Source organism: Zingiber officinale, chromosome 9A, assembly GCF_018446385.1.
Source record: "Zingiber officinale cultivar Zhangliang chromosome 9A, Zo_v1.1, whole genome shotgun sequence".
NCBI lineage: Eukaryota > Viridiplantae > Streptophyta > Magnoliopsida > Zingiberales > Zingiberaceae > Zingiber > Zingiber officinale.
The window spans coordinates 47,922,338-47,941,030 of NC_056002.1; the positions used below are offsets into that span (position 1 = coordinate 47,922,338).

General features: G+C 35.0%; 1 protein-coding gene across 2 annotated transcripts in view; it reads left to right on the forward strand.

Annotated features, from left to right (window-relative positions):
* The first annotated feature begins 8,018 nt into the window (after positions 1 to 8,018).
* Positions 8,019 to 18,693, forward strand: part of LOC122018835 — a 30,353-nt gene continuing 19,678 nt past the window's right edge. For both annotated transcript variants that reach the window (XM_042576268.1, XM_042576267.1), the window contains exons 1-5: positions 8,019 to 8,310; positions 10,694 to 10,771; positions 10,850 to 11,415; positions 12,857 to 13,462; positions 13,529 to 13,686. In XM_042576268.1, the coding sequence (XP_042432202.1) occupies positions 8,028 to 8,310; positions 10,694 to 10,771; positions 10,850 to 11,415; positions 12,857 to 13,462; positions 13,529 to 13,686 (1,691 nt within the window). In that variant the 5' untranslated portion in view covers positions 8,019 to 8,027. The remainder of the gene's footprint in view (positions 8,311 to 10,693; positions 10,772 to 10,849; positions 11,416 to 12,856; positions 13,463 to 13,528; positions 13,687 to 18,693) is intronic.

Sequence of the window (18,693 nt, forward strand, 5' to 3'; positions counted from 1 at the left end):
CTTGACGAGCTTGTTCTTCTAGTAGTTCATATAATCTCAGTAAATCATTATCGTAAAATCATGCATTTATGGTATGTGTATGATAGGTTAAGGTTAGGGGTGTATATATATAGTTCGAATTCTGGAAACAACTTCTTGCAAAAAAGCAGAGTGTACGATGGATCCTTTACCGGGACCCTGTATAATGGGAACTTCGTGCACCGGACTGTCTATATATATCTACAAACGGCTAGTGTTCTAATGATTGAAACACTTTGCCTCCAGTCAACTATATCAAATTCCAATTGGTTTCATCGTCTCAGATAGTAATCTTATCCTTCAATGTCTAACTTTCCAGTCAACTAAAAGCCTGTCTACTACTCTATTGGAAAATCATCTTAGTTGACTCTAACGAATAAGATAAACAATCTTATCCTCCAACAAATCATTTGTTAGTGTGAAGTTCACTCTAATGGATTCGAGCCCAGTAAAGAGCATCTTGTTTCAAAACTACCTAATCAACTCAATATCTTCAATCGACTAAGTCTTCCTTTAGTTGTCTAGAGATGAAATAAACCTTTCTATCTCCGAGTAGATTGAATTTTTTCAAAGATTTCAACTTAACTCGAGATCAAATTAAAAATGTTTACCATATGAGTATGGTGTAGTTGCAAAATATTTCAGAGAACAAATAAAATAATTATAATTTAAATTCTAATATGGATGAATGTTTTAGAAGTTTATTTCCGAGTACGTATAGATTGTATTCCAGATTGATTTATTTGGTAGATGAATCAAAAGAAAAATTGTCTATCTCTAATATTAATTGGACGAAGTTCAAACACCTAAATTATATATATAAAAAATTACACCTCATTCGGTAGACTTTATCTAAAAAAAACAACTCAAGATTGTAATCCCTCGTAATTTCTCACAATATTCATATATCATTAAGGCTTCGATGCCATGAATGGTTTTAGCCTTTGAATCCAACTCATCAAGTCTTCCAACCGTTTGGATCTGCTAAGCCCTCAAAGTTTGTTCCGTTTTATTCTTATCTTTCATCAAATTCTCATAGTTCTATCTGGAGAACAATTCAACTCCATCCCAATCATGAACTTTCATAATCCACCTCTATAAAAAAAAAATCCTTATATTGATAAGAAAAACATTAGAAGCAAAAATTTAAAAAACACCATTATTATTGTTATTATTATTATTATTATTATTCAAAAGCATAATATTTTTAAAATATTAAAACAACATCCATTCTATTTTAATTTTAAAATTATTTTTATTATATTATAATTGTAATAATTTTATTCAAAATTATTATAATATGTAATATATTTATTTAAAACTATTATAATATATAATATTTATTTAATCAAATCAAAATTATAGTAATTTTGATTAAAATTGTACAATTTAATTAAAATTATTATATATAAAATTATATATTATAATAATTTGATCAACAATATTATAATGGTTATGAATAAAATTTTTACATACTGCAGTTTAAATAAAGCCAATTTGATTATATTTGAACGATTAAGCAAACTTGATAAAATAAAAAAAAATATTTTAATATATCAGTCATGCATGTGTAATAAATAATTTGATAAGTCATAGTTGATCAATTAGTCCACTACAATAATATTGGAGTATTTTTAAAATAAAAATAAAATTGAAGATATCCGATAAAAAAAATAATTGGAATTATGTGTTTTCCCCCAAATATTTTATTCTTATTATTTTTAGGACTAATTGGAATTATGTGTTTTTACGTAAAACATTCCCTCCCAAAATACAGGCTGCACGATCGCCCGATCACTACTCTCTCTCTCTCTCTCTCTCTCCCCATCGTGTCGAGTGATCTCTCTCTTCTCCATTTCTCGCTCAGCTTGCGGCATTGGCGAACGAAACGGTGCACTCGCTTCCACGGCGAACGGCGGTGAGCGGCGAACAGACCACTGCATCCAGGTACCGAACAACAACAAAAAAGAAAATTCTTTTCGCTGCGTGTGCTTCGGTTCTCTGTATCCCTATCCCTTCCTTTGCGAATTGAAATTCGCCCCGGTATCGTCTCTGTGGTCCGATGCCCCAGGAACAGGCGGAAGGGAAACAGAAACTTCCTGTTGGTTCCTAAGGCGACCGGGCTACAGGATCTGATGCAGAAATCGACAGAATGCTGAACCTGCTGTTGGAATTCACTTCCAATACGGTGCTTTAGGAGTATCTTCTTCTCGCTCTTAGTGTAATGAGATTCGAGAATGGATGGACTTTGATGTTTTCAGACCCAGATGGTTTTACAAGCTAAAATTTTCTGATCCTAAATCCTGATTTTGATCAACTGACCGGTCTGTTTGATCTCTTAATTTTGCTATGGTTCTCTAATGGGTTCATTTAACAATCTAGCCGGACACAATTATCATGATGATTAAGCTGTATTAATCCCAATCATTTGGGATCCGCTGTGTGAAATTTCTCATTCTGTCTATCACAGCTTCAACTCTAATCAGTTCAATTTATCAATTTGTACCACCTTAATTTGTTTTCTATCATTTTATAATCTATCCCCTAGCGGCCCAGTATTGCCGGCCCCACGACAAGATACAGGCAGATAAATTATGGGAGATATTTTTTGTCCTAATACAGTGACCCTTTGCATGGGGCATTTTGCATCCACCAGGAAGTGATTCCAAAATTTATTGGAGTAAACACTCATGTAAGTACCAACTGTGCTAACTAGTGGGGACATCATTTTATTATCTATGAATTTATACTTAATTGCTCTTCAATAGTAATGTTTTTGTTCTTTTTTCCAATAACTCCAACTATTCATCTTTGCTACTCTAATTTCTTCTATACGTTATTTCATGACTTAACATTTTGATCCATGAAGTATGATCGGCCTTACTAATAAAACTTTTCTTTTACCATTAAACTAAACTTAGAGGGCAGTAATAAATGTTATTCCACAACAAGAAAATAAAAAATCAACACACAATAACAGAAAGCCACCTAGAAAAAGAGAGGGACACAATGCTAATTCAATGATTTATGTGGTTAGACAACCCTTGGGCTTTTGCTCCACTGCCTATGATCAACCGCAAGTTACTCCATGAATTCCATTAATTTTCTCCTTCTCGAAAATCCTCCAGAGGTAGAGAAACCTCTTACAATGCCTTGGTTACAAAAGTATAAAAGAAAAATCACAAGTGGAGAGAAGATCTTGAGAGTAAATAGTCTAGCACAATATCTTTGCTATAGATTGAATGCTTTTCATAGCCAACATGCCCTATATTTATAGGCGTCTCCTAAGCTTCCAAGTGTGTTCTAGAAATTATCTTGTTTGTCTTGTATTACTCGATTGCTCCTCACCAATAGTCCATTGGTTGTTGACACTCAACTAGAGCCGTCAATTTGGATTGGGCTCGTCGGGTTGGGCCGTCCCCAATTTAAGCGAGTTGGGTTGAAATTTTATTAACCCAAGCTCACTGTCGGCCGACTGGCCTAGGCCTACGACCCACGCTGGCCTACTTGCGTGGGTCGGCCCGTGGCCTGCGTGGGCCGGCCCGTGACCCGCGCAAGCCGGCCCGTGACCCGCGCGGGCCGGCCCGTGATCCGCGTGGGCAGGCCTGTGACGGGCTTGGGTTGACCCGTCGGTTGAGAAACACATGTAAGCCAAATTTTATGTCAATTTATTATTTTTCTTTATTATAATTTTGAAATAAAGATAGTACTTTTCATCAAACATGAATACTTGTTTTTGGATATATTTGATTCATGAAACCTTTTCGAAGCAAAACGTTGATGATATGAAATTTGTTTTATTTTTTTTTTTTTAATTTTTGATGGGCCTGTGGGTTGGCCCGCCTAACCCGCAATCCGCCTTAGATTGGGTTGGGTTGGGGATTTTCTGACCCACCAAGATGACGGGTCGGCCCACCTCGCCCCTCCAAATGACCCGCCTTGCCATGGGCCGTGCCTCGCCACGGGCCGACCTCCCCGCCATGGGTTGACCTGCCCCGCCACGGGCCGACCTGTCTGACAACTCTACACTCAATGACTTTACCCATCATTTTAGTCGATCCTTGTAGCCATCAATTAACTACCTTCAATAGTAACTTCCAAAAAAGGCTATTATAATGAACTAACTGTTCTGTTATAATCAATTAACTATCTATTAATCGACTCAAGAATCCATAAGTCGAATACCTTCAATAGTAATGACTATTTATAACAAAAAAACCCAATGTTGTTATAAACAATTAATTGCAATTTCAGTCAACAATGACGCTGGAAATAACACTCTTTCAGTCTCTTAGCTAAGTCGACTTGTTCAATCAGTCGACTGACACACTGTCAGTAGATTGATCAATTGATTAATACATTGGTGAACTGAAGGTCTAGGTCATCTGTTGAGTTGAATATAGTTGACTGGTAATCATAATTTAGTTGATTAGAGCATTGATTAAGCCACTTCTAAGGCTTTCTTTCGAGCCTAATCTAGTCGTTGATTACCCAATTCTACACATGCACACGCACTCATCATTGCACAAATGAAATTCACTATGTTCTTCGAGAATACGCTTCTTCATTACTTTTGTATCCTCACTTTACTAAACCTTTGGTTAATTTTGACCTACTAAGGCTTTGTGTTGCCAGACATTTAATCACTTTGATTTGGCAAGATGGTCTCTTGCTAGACATTCGATCACCCTTAATTTTTCATGACTTCCTCTTGCCATACATCCAATCATCCTTGTTCTGTTGGGAATTCCTCTTGTTGTGTGAGATGCTCCTGTGTATACTTGTTACAAGATTATTAAATACATATTTTGACTTAACCCTTTGCCTAACATCAAAATCGATTGCACTAACAATCTCCACCTTTTGATGTTTGATAACCAAGTGGGATTAAGAGAGCAGAGAAAAATATGAATATGGTTATGAACATGATAGATAGTAATGAACATGATAATCAATACGACATAGTAATGAACATGAGAGGGGATGCAATATAACTCTCCCTTAAGTTGTGGTATTTGATCGCCCTTTTAATATGTCAATTTTGTCCAATCTTGACTATTCTCCCTCTAAATTCATTCTCTCTTTTTAACTATTCTCCTCCATTTTCTCTCTTTACCATACATAAAAAAATTAATCTAGTATGGGATAAATAGGGATATATATGGTTTTAAGGTTTTTGGTCAGGAGTCAAATGAATGCTCATTTCTAGTCAATTGACGGCTGATGGTTTATATGGTTTTTTAGTTGAGTTTAAGAAAATTCTAAAAAATTATATAAATTTTAGACTTTTGTGAAATTTTGTACATACATTTGTTTTAGCACTATGTATCCACGAAAAATAGGGTTTTGTATAAAGTTTCAATATTTTTGCACTTTGGTACAAAGTTTCAAATAGACCAAAATCTTTGGTAAAATGACTTATGTATCAATCTATGCTTTACATGTGGTCTGTCTTAAGCAATGCATTATTATTATTTTATTCCTTATTTTATGTTTTTTTCATTTAAGTTATTCAAAATATGTTCATGGGTACTTGGGGATTCTTTGTGAGGTAAGTTCAAAGTTATTGATTAAGTTTTTAAAGTAGGACCTTGCTACTTCTTGTTCTATAGGGTGATTGAGATTTATTTTAAAGTGTTAAAAGTTGTTTTTGTGTATCTTCTATAGTCTCTTCATTTGTTCTATTTTCTACAAATTTTTCTTCACTTTTAATTATATTTTATTCATTTGTTTCTTTTTAATATTTTCATTTATAGATAGGAGGTCATCATTATTCTCATCAAATACTTCATTAGGCGTTTCTTCTATTCCTAATGTCTTATTTATATATTCTATAAACTATACTAGATGAATAATATTATACAAGAATTCTCTCATCAGCTTTAGGTGAGAACTTTCCTAAGTAGTCTTTTGTATAAAAAATATAAACATGACACCTAAATACTTTAAAATACTTATATTTGGTGTTCTACCATAGTAAAGTTTATGGGGGGGTTTTATTTAATATTTTGTGTAAATATGTTTTATTGTGAACATGATAAGCAATATTAAATGCTTCCGCCAAAAAATATTTGGTAAAGAGTATTCATTAAGCATGGTTCATATGGCTTCTTGTAAAGTCTATTCCTTCTTTCTATAACACCATTTTGTTGTGGTGTTGTAGATGAAGAGAATTCATGTGTACAACCTTTATCTTTAAGGAGTTTGTCAAAGTCATGTCTCTTAAATTCTTCACCATGATCACTTTGGACCCATTGATTTTGGGTTCCCTTTGATTTTCTATTCTTTACAATAATTTATAAATATTTCAAAGGTATCACTTTTATGTTTCAGAAAATTTACTCAAGTGAACTACTCTATAGTCATCAACAATAACAATAAAATACTTGCTTTTGTTTAAAGACAAAATTTCATGACTATCTGTTTATCATGGTATATTAACTCTAAAGATCTTTTAGTACTAACTATATTTTTAGGTTTATGGCTAACTTTGATTTGTTTACCCTTTTGACAAGCATCACACAACTTGCCTTTGTCATATGTTATTCTAGGTAACTCTTTAACTAATTTTTCTATAGCTAATTTTGTGATTAGTCTCATGCTAGAATAAGCTACTCTCCTATGCCATAGTTAATGTTTATGATCTTTGGTAACAAAACATTTAATGTTAAAGCTTGTTATCCAAAGTAGACCTATCATATATTCATTATTGCACCTCTTGCATACTAACAATATCTTATCAAAATTTGCATACTTAATTAAATAAATTTCTGCTAAACATTTGATTTTATATACGATGTCACATAATTAACTTATACTAAGTTATACTCCTACAACATTAAGTTTATTATCATTGGCAAATGAAACACTACCTTTATTTTTATATCTAAAAGATGATAATTTGCCAATATCATCCGTCATGTGTCTTGAACACCCACTATCAATGACCCATCGAACCAAATTTTTTTTTCTTATGTATACCTAATCAAAACTGATTGCACCAACACTAGATAGTCAATGCCTCTTCTTAGACATCAATAGCCTCTTTGTTTGAAGAGCACTCACACTTGCATATGATCCTAACTAGAAAAATTGGAGTTAAGACTGGTGTTTTCACCTTAATGGATATTTTGGGAACACGATGTCTATCTTAAGGGTTGTCTGAAAAGTTAATAATCCTTGTAATCAATTTATTTCATTGTTTAGTCTTCATGAAAGATTGTTTGCTCTTTTAGCTGTTGTTTGTTATCGTGATTTCTTGTTTCTTTCCTTTTTCTCTCATCTTTGATTATATTGCTTCATCCTGAAATAATATTTTTTCCCTTTAGCTAGGTTCCTCTAAGAAAGTATATGAATCTATATGGAGTTTGATGTGCTTTAATGATTTATTTGTTATTTAAGGAGGATATTATTGATAAAATTATGGATTAAGTTAATGTTGGGCATTAAAGATTTCGTGTTTTCATTGTATCTTATGGTTGAAAAATACATGTACAGGTAACTAGTTGCTGACTAATAGATCATGAAATAAAGGAAACCACCCAATATAATGTAAGCATATTCAAGAAGAATATATGTATATTTGTCATTGTCAATAATAACATGTGGAAAGAAAGGTAATCAAAAGAAGATTTACTATTAGCGAAAAAAAGAGTGGTAGTTTAATTGCAGATGCTGCCTTGTAGAGACCTCAATGGTAGTTTCACATGTTTTATTTTTCTTTGGCGTTCATAGCATTTCTATTTTGTATTTTATATTGCTTTAGCTAATGTTGCTTGTATGTTTATATCAATGCTCGAGTACTTCAATGCTCCATTTTGTTTTTGAACATTTCATGTGTTATTTCCATGCTATCTATAGGAACACTGCACATTTTATCAATTTGCTTATCTGTACCAAAGCTTCTTGCAAGTGTTAAATCTTCTAGAATCTTGCTCCATGTGGAACAAGGAGGAGAATCATGCTATATCTACTTACTATTTTACTTAGCAGGAACATTGGATATCACTATGAATTTTCTTATCCGAACTACACTTCCTGTAGTTCCTGAGGTGTCCAGGGTTGCAGAGTCTGATAATGACAATTCTTTGCCACTTGTACAACAACTAACTTCCACTTCAGAGGGCCTTATTTCAAAAGACCAAGTACCTAATGGTTCTACTGGGAATGATGCAGCAACAGGCAGTGACAAAGTTGGAGATGCAGGTAGCGTGGCACCAGATGCAACTCACAGAAACCAAGGATACCATACTGATGTGTCCAAAAATGATGGATGGATAACAATCCCGAACAGTATGTTCTCTTTTAACATAAACACTTCAAACAACTTTAGTGGTGTGATTTAGCATCAACTTCTGAATGTGGATCTGAAATTTACAGTGTTATGCTGGCATAAATAGGTTGCCATTTTATAAAAGATGGTGATATTTTAAAACTTCATTTTTTTTTGCTGGATCAATTAGTTTTAATCTAACTCTGTGATTTTCACCAATTTACATCACTATACTATGCTATCTGGCTGTGGCTAACAGATTGAAACATTTACATACAGGATTGGAGAACACATTTTTTGTTTCAGTTTGTGTATTCTTATTTTTGTAAATGGTTTCATTTAGGTGCCCATTTTCTAGGATGTTATGTAGCATTAGAATCATTTCTAAACCAAAAGACTGAAACAAGCAATATTTGAAGTATCATTATGTGCCTAAGTTTTAGCCTTTGACCTAAATGATACAGTTTTGGTGCCATGCCGACCAACAATTGTCATGCTTCAGTACATTTTGAAGTGTGCTGAGATCATTTTTTTAGTGTGTAATCTGTGTCTACTTAAGTTGTTTAGTTCCAAATATGAGTCAAAAGTAGTTAGTTTCAAACTTTTCTCAACTGATTATACCTTACCCAAATAATTATCTAGCATTTTAGGGCTAAGTATTCAATTAAAATCAAACTGACTGAATCGAACTTTTTTTTTGGACAAACCAAAGTATGCCACTAAAACCAAACAAACCGAACTAATATAAAATCGGTTCATTTGGTTGGTTATCGAGCAATCGACTGATGCTGCATCACAAGTCAATTGCTATGTGGATAGCCAACTCCACCAGTCGATTCTTGAATTTACTATGTTTGATTTGTAGATGCTAGTCGACTACATGTTTCTTCGAGCTGCCACAACTAACAAACCTAGACCAATAGTCCATTGTCCATTGATTATAATTATTGCTGGTAGTTTCGTTTAATCAGAATAAATCAAAATAATCGAGATTTTTTTTAAAAAAAAATTAAAATTTTGTATTAACTGAATCAAAATTTTGAATTAAATCAGCTATTTATTTCAGTTTAATTGAGATTTTGCTCACCTCTACTAGCATTGAATAGGAGCATATGTTCTTGTAAACATGTATCATTTTTGTGGATCAACATTATAATTTTTTAGAAGGGGAGTCTTGGTGCAACGGTAAAGTTGTTGCCATGTGACCAAAAGGTCACGGGTTCGAATCCTGGAAACAACCTCTTGCAAAAAGCAGGGTACGGTTGCATATAATGGATTCTTCCCCGGGACTTCGCATGGCGGGAGCTTCGTGCACCGGGCTGCCCTTTTTTTTTTTTACATTATAATTTTTCAAGGCCTAGGTTAAATATGCTTAAGACATTGTTTATTAGGATTCGTTACTTCACATGTATACAAATATATGTGGATTATCCATTGAAGTTGAACTTAGGTTAACACAATTGCAATTAGAATTGACATATGCACAAAATATAGATACATCTAAGCTTTCCCAACTTCGATACCACTCCTTTTTTCACTATTGATGCTTTGTTTGGTTAAATAGGAGTCACTCCAACGCCATTCCTTGTCTCACATTTTATAGTGTTTTATCTCCTTATGGTGGTGACGGGTAAATGAAATAAATGGATGTCATGGGAAGAAAAATTCGATTGACCAGCAAAGACTAAATGTCTCCCTATACTGGGTCGTGTTATATGCTCGACATGGACCCATGTGTCGGGCCCAGCTTGAATATTTTAAAATAAAAGAAAATAAAGAAAAAACTAAAAATTAAAGAAAATATAAATATATAAAAAATATAAAAAATTTTAGGCCAGCTTAGGTACCACTAAACTATGTCTGGCCTGAGCCAAGTGGTCAACTTGAAGTCTCGAGTTGTGCCTAGCATGGCTTGTGACATGTGCAACCTGACATGCTAAGAAAATGTGCCCATCGGACCAGTCATGCCCAACCCGGTTGTTCTATTTTGACATTTCTAATATCACTCAAAACAAACCCTTTCTTGGTCGTTGCCATTGAAACTCTATTGGGATGAGATTTGACATTTCTCATTGGTCAACAATGAGAGCAATATATTGGCCATGCTGACTGATATTGATCAATATTTTATACCATAAATTAATATTCTTTTAACTTGCACTATCCACTTCCTGTTTTGGCTTTGCACTATTTATATTCTTACCCATCAAATTTGACATAATTCAGCTTAAGGTTTTTATCAAATTTTAACTATACAAGTTGGAAACTATAAGATTCATACTTCTAAGGCACAAAATATCGAAATCAAAAAAGAAATCTTGTACTGGCCTTGTGTGCAGAGCTTGTGCCATTATTCAAATTTGATTATTCAAATGGTTACCTTTTCTCCTTGTATGCTTGCAGAGGAACTTCCAGATAACTGGGCTTATGCAAATGACATATCACAGCTGAGGTCCTGGGATCGTTCATTCATTTTTCCTGGTAGTTCTTTCTTATAGCTTCCTATTCTAGATTGTTCTTTTTTACTGCTTTTGTGCAATCTTATCTACTTTCTTTCAGGTGAACAAATTTGCATCCTGGTTTGTCTATCAGCATCTAATTCAACAGAGGAATCAAAAATCACTACTCCACCTACAGTTGTTGCTCCATTGTTGAGCAATGCCAAATCCAACCCAAATAAATCACATCCTATTGAAAATGTGAATGAAGGAGCTAATAGCATAACTGGAGAAGCTTTGTGCCAACTGGTAGAAAGTGATCGCCAGACTAATTCAGATGCAAGTATATTGAGTCCTGAGATTGATATTTCTTTGACCGAGTTTCCAGTCCGTTTCGGGTGCCATACACACCAAACAGAGAGATTACTTGAAAGTTTTAGAAATTCAAATTTCTTTGTAAGGATAACTGAGGCAGATGAAGAACTTTGGTCAAAAAAAAATGCCCCCTCTCAAAGGAAACCTGAGGTAGTAGTTGGGAGAAGCCAGTCTGATGGACAATCAAAAAAGATTCCAAAGAAAAATGCTATTGCCGAAGTTGTTGATATGGGCGGTTTTGATGGTAACACATCTGGTGGAGTAGCTAGAGATACTGTTAGATGCTGTTCTTTATCCAATGGTGATGTAGCAGTAAGCTTTCAATATATTGTTGTATTATTTTCTTTCACTTAATTGACAAATCAAACACACTTTAAGATGCTTATGCATGAATTCCAAGTGTACACTGTGCTTTTGTTTGTAAATATCTGCCTGCTATTTTTTTTCCCCTTTATTGTTTAAATGTTTATTGTTCCAAACAATTATCACATATTTTTACCATAAATTTCATCTTTTAGGTGGCCAATATAAGCATATCACTTTGAATACCATCTAATGATGTACTGATCATAGAATCTAACCTTTTCCTTTTCTCCTAATTGTTTGAGATCAGAGCCACTGAGACAAGTTAGGAGCAACTCCAATAGATAATAGAATGAGAGAAAATAGGTCAAGCTAGTATGGATATGCTCAAATATGACCACAGTTTCTATAGATAGAAAGTTAAATCTATTAAAATGGAACTTGTAAGGGATAGAGGGTGATCAAAGAATACATTACCAAATGCAACAAGAAGTTGATTTACTTGATTTGGATATTGCAAGTAATATTATTTTGCATAAAGCACAATGGAGGGATAACATTCTTATAACTGCCATCAAATAGTTGGGCCAAAGATGGTATGATGATGATGCTCCAGTCAATTATAAATTTTACTCAATGTATCTCAACAGCAACAGAAATAATAGAAAGGGGGTGAATGCAAGCTTAATTAATAAGAGTGCTTAGACAATAAATAAGATTGGAAATCTTTGTTGTTACCTTCGACTTGTTTAGCTGTTTTATTTTGATTAATGAAAGATAACTTCAATATTTCACTAATGACATGCTCCAACAGAACTGTATTTCACTACAACTAATCCGATAGTTCTTAAATCTTGAAAAAGTGCATGATAAATGACATATTAGGTTTCTTCCACCAACTACTGTCTTTTTTGAGTCAATCTACATTTGCAAGAGCTTTAGAGAAACTTGTCTTGCAAAAATTGAGACCTCCTGACATATTTTCTTGCATACATATTTTCCTCGGGGCAGCTGGGGAATAAATCTCCTATCCCCGTATTATACCCTGTCCGTCACATGCTCGCTCGGATACTGCGATTTACCTCCCTCGTGATGACCTTGGGTCGGGTACGGCGAGGGCGCTGGGGGCGAGCGTTTCGCCTTTTTGCCACAATTGCATACAAGGCATTGAAGTATAAGGTGGATTAACCTTTTAGCTGCTTACTAGGAAAGTAAGATCAACAAAATTCTTATAATTCTGTAGAATGGCTAAAAAACAACATTTCTTAATTATGGTCATCTTGAAAGGCAAAATTCTCAGTACATCAAATTAATTAGTCTTTACAGAGCTTACTTTTATTTATCTTTTTTTTTTTGGCATTTTTTTATCTGGCATTGATCTTTTTCATTGAAACTAAAATCACACTATCATTTTTCAATTGATACATAACATTTGTCTTGGATGATGCAGGTTCTTCTAGAAGTTAATGTCGGAGTTAGTAATTTAAAGGATCCTGTCCTTGAAGTTATTCAATTCGAGAAATATCAAAAGAGTAATAATGATACCGGGAACTTCATTGATTTGCCTGTTGAAAATAAAGATGATCCATATCATGAACTACTTCATTGGTTGCTCCCTTTAGATCGTATTATGCCTCCACCTCGTCCACTTTCATCTCCTTTCACCTCAAGTATATCGCAGAAAATAACATCTACATCTGGATCACAAATTTTCTCTTTTGCTCTAAGAAGCTACTCCATGCCTTCACTTCCTCAAGGGAGTGGACCAGCTTCTGTAACTTCATTTTCCAACACAAAACCTGCTTCTGAACCTGAAGATTACAATCAATTTTCTTTGGAAAATTTTCAAAAGAGTAAGGATATAGTTAATGAGGGTCTTTTATCATTTCGAGGTGTGTCACTAGAGCCACAACGCTTTTCTGCACATTGTGGTTTGGAAGGCATGTATTTACCTGGTCGAAGATGGCGAAGAAAGCTTGAAATTATTAATCCAGTTGAAATACACTCTTTTACTACTGAATGCAATACAGAGGATCTTCTTTGTGTAAAATTGAAGGTATTAATGTTCATATTTTGCTTGTTTCTTTCCATTATACTTGAAGGGCTATTATCTTGTTTGCAGAATGTTTCTCCAGTTCATACACCAGATATAGTTATCTTTGTGGATGCAATGACTATTGTCTCTGAAGATGAGGCACCAATAGGAGGTTCACCCCTATCCATACCAATTGCTAGCATTGAGACAGGAAATGGTCACAGCTTACCAGACCTTGCCCTCAGGTTTCTTTCTAGTCTTCCAACTCTGTTGCTTCTTTCTTTGCTGCTTTTGTTGCATATCATGACAACGTTCAGTCAATATTTAATATCATAAATTTGAGTATGCTTTCTGGCTTGATTCCAAGTTACTTTTTGTATTCACTTTTAATAGACAAATCTATTAGTTGTATTCGTATTAATAATCTGATGATATTATATAATATCTTGTTTGATTGGTTAATCTAATAAAATGATTGTCAAAGTTGCTACCAGTGTTTTTCTACAGATTTAATGGCATCAGACAGTATAAACATCAAAGCCATATTAGAATGGTGGGATTGGAATTAGTAAAAGAACTCAAAAAGCAAGAAATAAATGAAATAGGTTTATATAATGCATTTGATAACCAATGATGCTACCACGCCTAAAAGTAAATATTATTATGCTCCATCAAACTGATGCAGTAAGTAAAGGTAAACAAAGCCACTATGCTGCCTTAGAATCAATGCAAGAATTTATTCTTTATAAACAGATGCAATCCCAATGATTTCTCATTTTTTAAGTCCTTACCATCTTGTTTTTCTATTCTGGACCCCAACTTTTTGCAATCTTGTCTATGGGCGATACATATCAAGCACCAATTTTCATAATTATTACTAGGTGTAACAGAATGCAGTAGCAATTATAAGAGAACCTAGCTTTTGTAAGATAATTCAACAAGGATTTAGGATCTAATACATGAACTTAAAATAGTAAATATGCTAGATAGGCTTAGAGTTACCAATCTTTGCCATGGAAAAGAAAGGGTACCTTTGATGTTGCTTTCTTTTTAGGTTACCCTTCTTCTTGACCTTCAACAAGGTGAGCTCACAATGAATAACAATCACTTAGAAGAGGGGACTATCAGTCTCATGCATTTATTTTCCCTTTAAAAGCCCAAATCAAAAGGTTCACCAATTTTTACCCATATCATAAGTGTCCAAGGCAATAAATGGATCGTAATTGAGCTCAACATACCAAAACAATAGGGGACCCCCCAACCTAATTCTCCAAATATTTAAATCCATATCAATTAAGACTTGGCAACATTGATTGCCTTTTTATTAAAGAAAATAACTTACTTGGTAGTGCTTAGAAGCTAACAACAAGAAATAGATTAACTCTTGAGACAATACTTATAATTAATCTTGTGATGCTTTAAAAATTCAATGTCTTGAGACATATCATCAAGGAGGTATTTGTTGGAACACTCCCGGGGAGGGAGGGGGGGGGGGGGGGTTAGCTCGTCTTGCTTCGTCAATGTTGATTTGCAGCAGAAATACTCGAAGCGAACTCCTCAATGCTAACATAAAGGATTTACTTGGTATCCACCTCAAGATGAGGTGACTAATCCAATGATCTCTCTACTATGCAAACAACTCCTTCTCAGAACAATCTGGAGGTGGAGAAACTTTGTACAAGCTCACACAAGAGTATAACTCGAAACAAGAAGTAAATGTACAAAAATATAATGAATAACCACTCTTGTTCGATCTCTTATAGCTTGAAGATGACTTTGGACCAGTGGACAGTGCAACAACACTTGTCTTCCAAGCTTAATGCCTGGCGGTGAGAGTTGGAGAAGAATCGGTGAAGGTTTTTGCATTTGAACCTTGTCGTCACCTTTATACTTAGCGATTTAGGGCTTCCAATCGATTGGGCTTACTCTCCAATTGATTGTCACATCAGATCCATGCGATCCCAGTCAACCGTGTAGCAGTCATATCCCAATCGACCAACTGATCGATTGAGCCATCTGGATCGATCAGCTTGCTGATCCAGAAAGCTTATGTGCTCTCACAGAAGACCCTAGAATCGATTGACTATTCGATTTTAGCCGCCTTGTGTCATCACGAGTCCCCAATCAATCAACTAGTGTCTCAATCGATCGATCGATTGGAGAGCACATTATGCTCTCTTGCAAAGTGTCTCAATCAATCAGCTGATCAATTGAGATCTGGCTGAATTAATCAATTAATCAATTCACCTTTCCTTTTCGCGATGACACTCCCAATCAATCAATTGATCATTGGGTTCAACCGTAACTCAAGTCTAGGGTTCCCTTGCTCAACATCCGGTCAACCGTGACCTATTGTGACTTCCTTATGCCTAGCATCCGGTCAACTTGACCTGTTGGGACTTCATCACCAAGTGTCTGATCAATTCTTTAACCCACTTGAACTTTTCTCCACATGCCAAGTGTCCGGTCAATCTTGACCCGCTTGAACTTACCGACTCGTGCCAAGTGTTCGGTCCTTCATGGCCCACTTGGACTTCTAAACACTAGGTGTCCAATCAATCTTGATCCACCTGGATTTTCATATGCCTAGTTTCACTCATCAGGACTTTTCACTACTTGGCTTCACTCACCAGGATTTTTTCCTAGCTTCACTCACTGGGGCTTTTCACTTGCTTCACTCATTAAGACTTTTCTCACTGCCTAACTTCACTCACTAGGACTTTCCAATCTGCCTAACTTTTAGCTTCACTCACTAGGGCTTTCCAATCTTCTTGGCTTTACTCACCAGGACTTTCCGCTACCTAGTTTTATTCACTAAGGCTTTTCACCCTGCTTCACTCACCAAAACTTTTCCCACTGCCTAGCTTCACTCACTAGGACTCTTCCCATTGCATGAGTTCACTCATCGAGACTTTCAAACTGCCTGACTTTACTCACCAAGACTTTCACACCAAGTGTCCGGTCAACACTGACCCACTTTGATTTTCATCTTCTGCCAATCGTCTTGTTGGTTTTGCCCTTGCCTAACCTCCAGTTAGGACTTCCTAGTCAAGTATCCGATCAACTTTGACCTACTTGACTTCTGGTCAATATTTTGACCATCAATCTCTATATGGACAATTGCACCTAATATCTCCATAATGTCAAACATCAAAACACAAACATCAAAACTCAAGCTTGAGTCAACTCAAGCTTAGTCAATCTGGTCAACTTTGACTCAGGGAAATTATACTAACAATCTCTCATTTTTTGATATTTGACAATACGTTTAAGTTAGGCTAATCCCATAGTCTCAACTTCTTCTTCATGCCAAAGTATGAATGAGAGTTTCCTTCATTCTCCCCCTTTCCAAGAGGGTAACCTCCCCTTTGGGTAATGAAGGTTTCCTAACTTAAACTCTACATTCTCCCTTTTGCACACATCAAAAATTCTCCTATCCATATTTTGTTCACAACCTAACTTGTTGTTCACAACATCACAATGAAGGTCCTATACCCTTCATTGTATCCAAATGCTCATCCTAGAATGTACACAATAATGAAGGTTTCGCACCTTCTATTGTTTCGTTGTTAAAAAAAATATTCATATCTTTAAAAAGTAGCTCCCTCTCAAAACATGTTCCAAACTTCTGTCATTGCACCAACAATGACTTGGAATTCTTAAACCCTTAGGAAATCTAAAATTTGAAGTTTTGAGGTTCAAAATTTAACTTTGAAACTAAACCCCATCCTAAACTCTAACTTAGTCTTCCTAACCATTCCATTCTTGTTTTCATCAAGAAAAGTACCCTTACATATTCATTAATGAGCTTCATAGGGTTAGGGATGGTTAATATCACTAAATGAGGCTTAATGGACTGAAATCAGATCATTTTAGCCAAAACCAACCTCTCAATCGATTGGAGGGTGTTGATCGATCAACTGATTGATTCTGCGAGCTTCTGTTGCTGAAAAACTGCTTCAATCAATCAATTGATCGATTGAAGTCGGGGCTAATCGATCGGCTAATCGATTTCGTAAGCTTCTGTTCACGAAAAAACCCCTTCAATTGACTGACCAATCGATCCACACCCAGTTGGATCGATTGAGTTTCTAAATTTCCTGATTTCAAAATTAGATCGAAATTTAGAAATTCGTAAATAATTCTACTGTTTTCCAGAAATCATGAAATTTTGGTGAGACATTATTTATGTCATAGACTATCATAAAAAAAAAATTTTATAAGAAAATACATCCCATTTTCAAAGATTGACACAAAACTTGAAAGCATTGAAAACTTCAATGTTTTGCTATAGTTTATGTCTAACTATACAATGGTGATTCCTATTAAAAGATAGCCTTCACCAAGATTTTCTAAAAGCATTTTGAAATGATTTTAAAAATCAATTTCCAACCATATTCCTTGGGCTAAATGGACATGACTTGTGCACTAGCTTTTCCAATGATTGGATAACACATAATCTATGTATTTTCATGAAACTAAAACTCAAAAAAATGCACTAAATCAACATCTTGAGTTTTGCTCATTCTCCTAACATCTCACTTGTATCTAATGTGCACTAAAACATATACAAGTCAACTTATGGTTTTTGTGAGATGTAGATATTGGTTTTACCCTAATCTAAGGGATTATGCATATTTATCTAGCCATTTCAAGCACAAATTATTTTTGGTTTCATGTTGGATCAGTTCATAATGCATAATCATTGGAGTTTGGTTGTTTAAATCAGATCTCTTTAATGTTGGTCATGCATGTTTCGTGAAAGGTATGTAAAGGATTTTAGGATGTTTTGCGGTCACTATGACCTGCTCCGGACCTCCCCAAAACCATCTGGTCACTATTGATGTACTCTGGTCCTCTAAGTCTTTTTCACCACTTAGGATTCACTCTTGAGGATTTCCGCCCAACATTTCGTAATGCATAATCTTTGGAGTTAGGTTGTTTAATTCTGATCTCTTTAACGTTAGTAATGCATGTTTGGTGAAAGGTATGTAAAGGCTTTTAGGATGTTTCACGGTCACTATAACCTGCTTCGGACCTCCTCTCAAGCATCTAGTCACTATTAATGTACTCTGGTCATCTAAGACTTTTTCACCACCTAGGATTCACTCCCCCATGATTTCTACCAAGCATCCCGTCACCCTTGACTTATTTGGACTTTTTACTTAGAGTTCACTCCTCTGGAGCCCCCATCTTCTTTGTTCAAAGTCATTATTCAACCCATATGGCTCAATCTGGACCATGACTCTGAT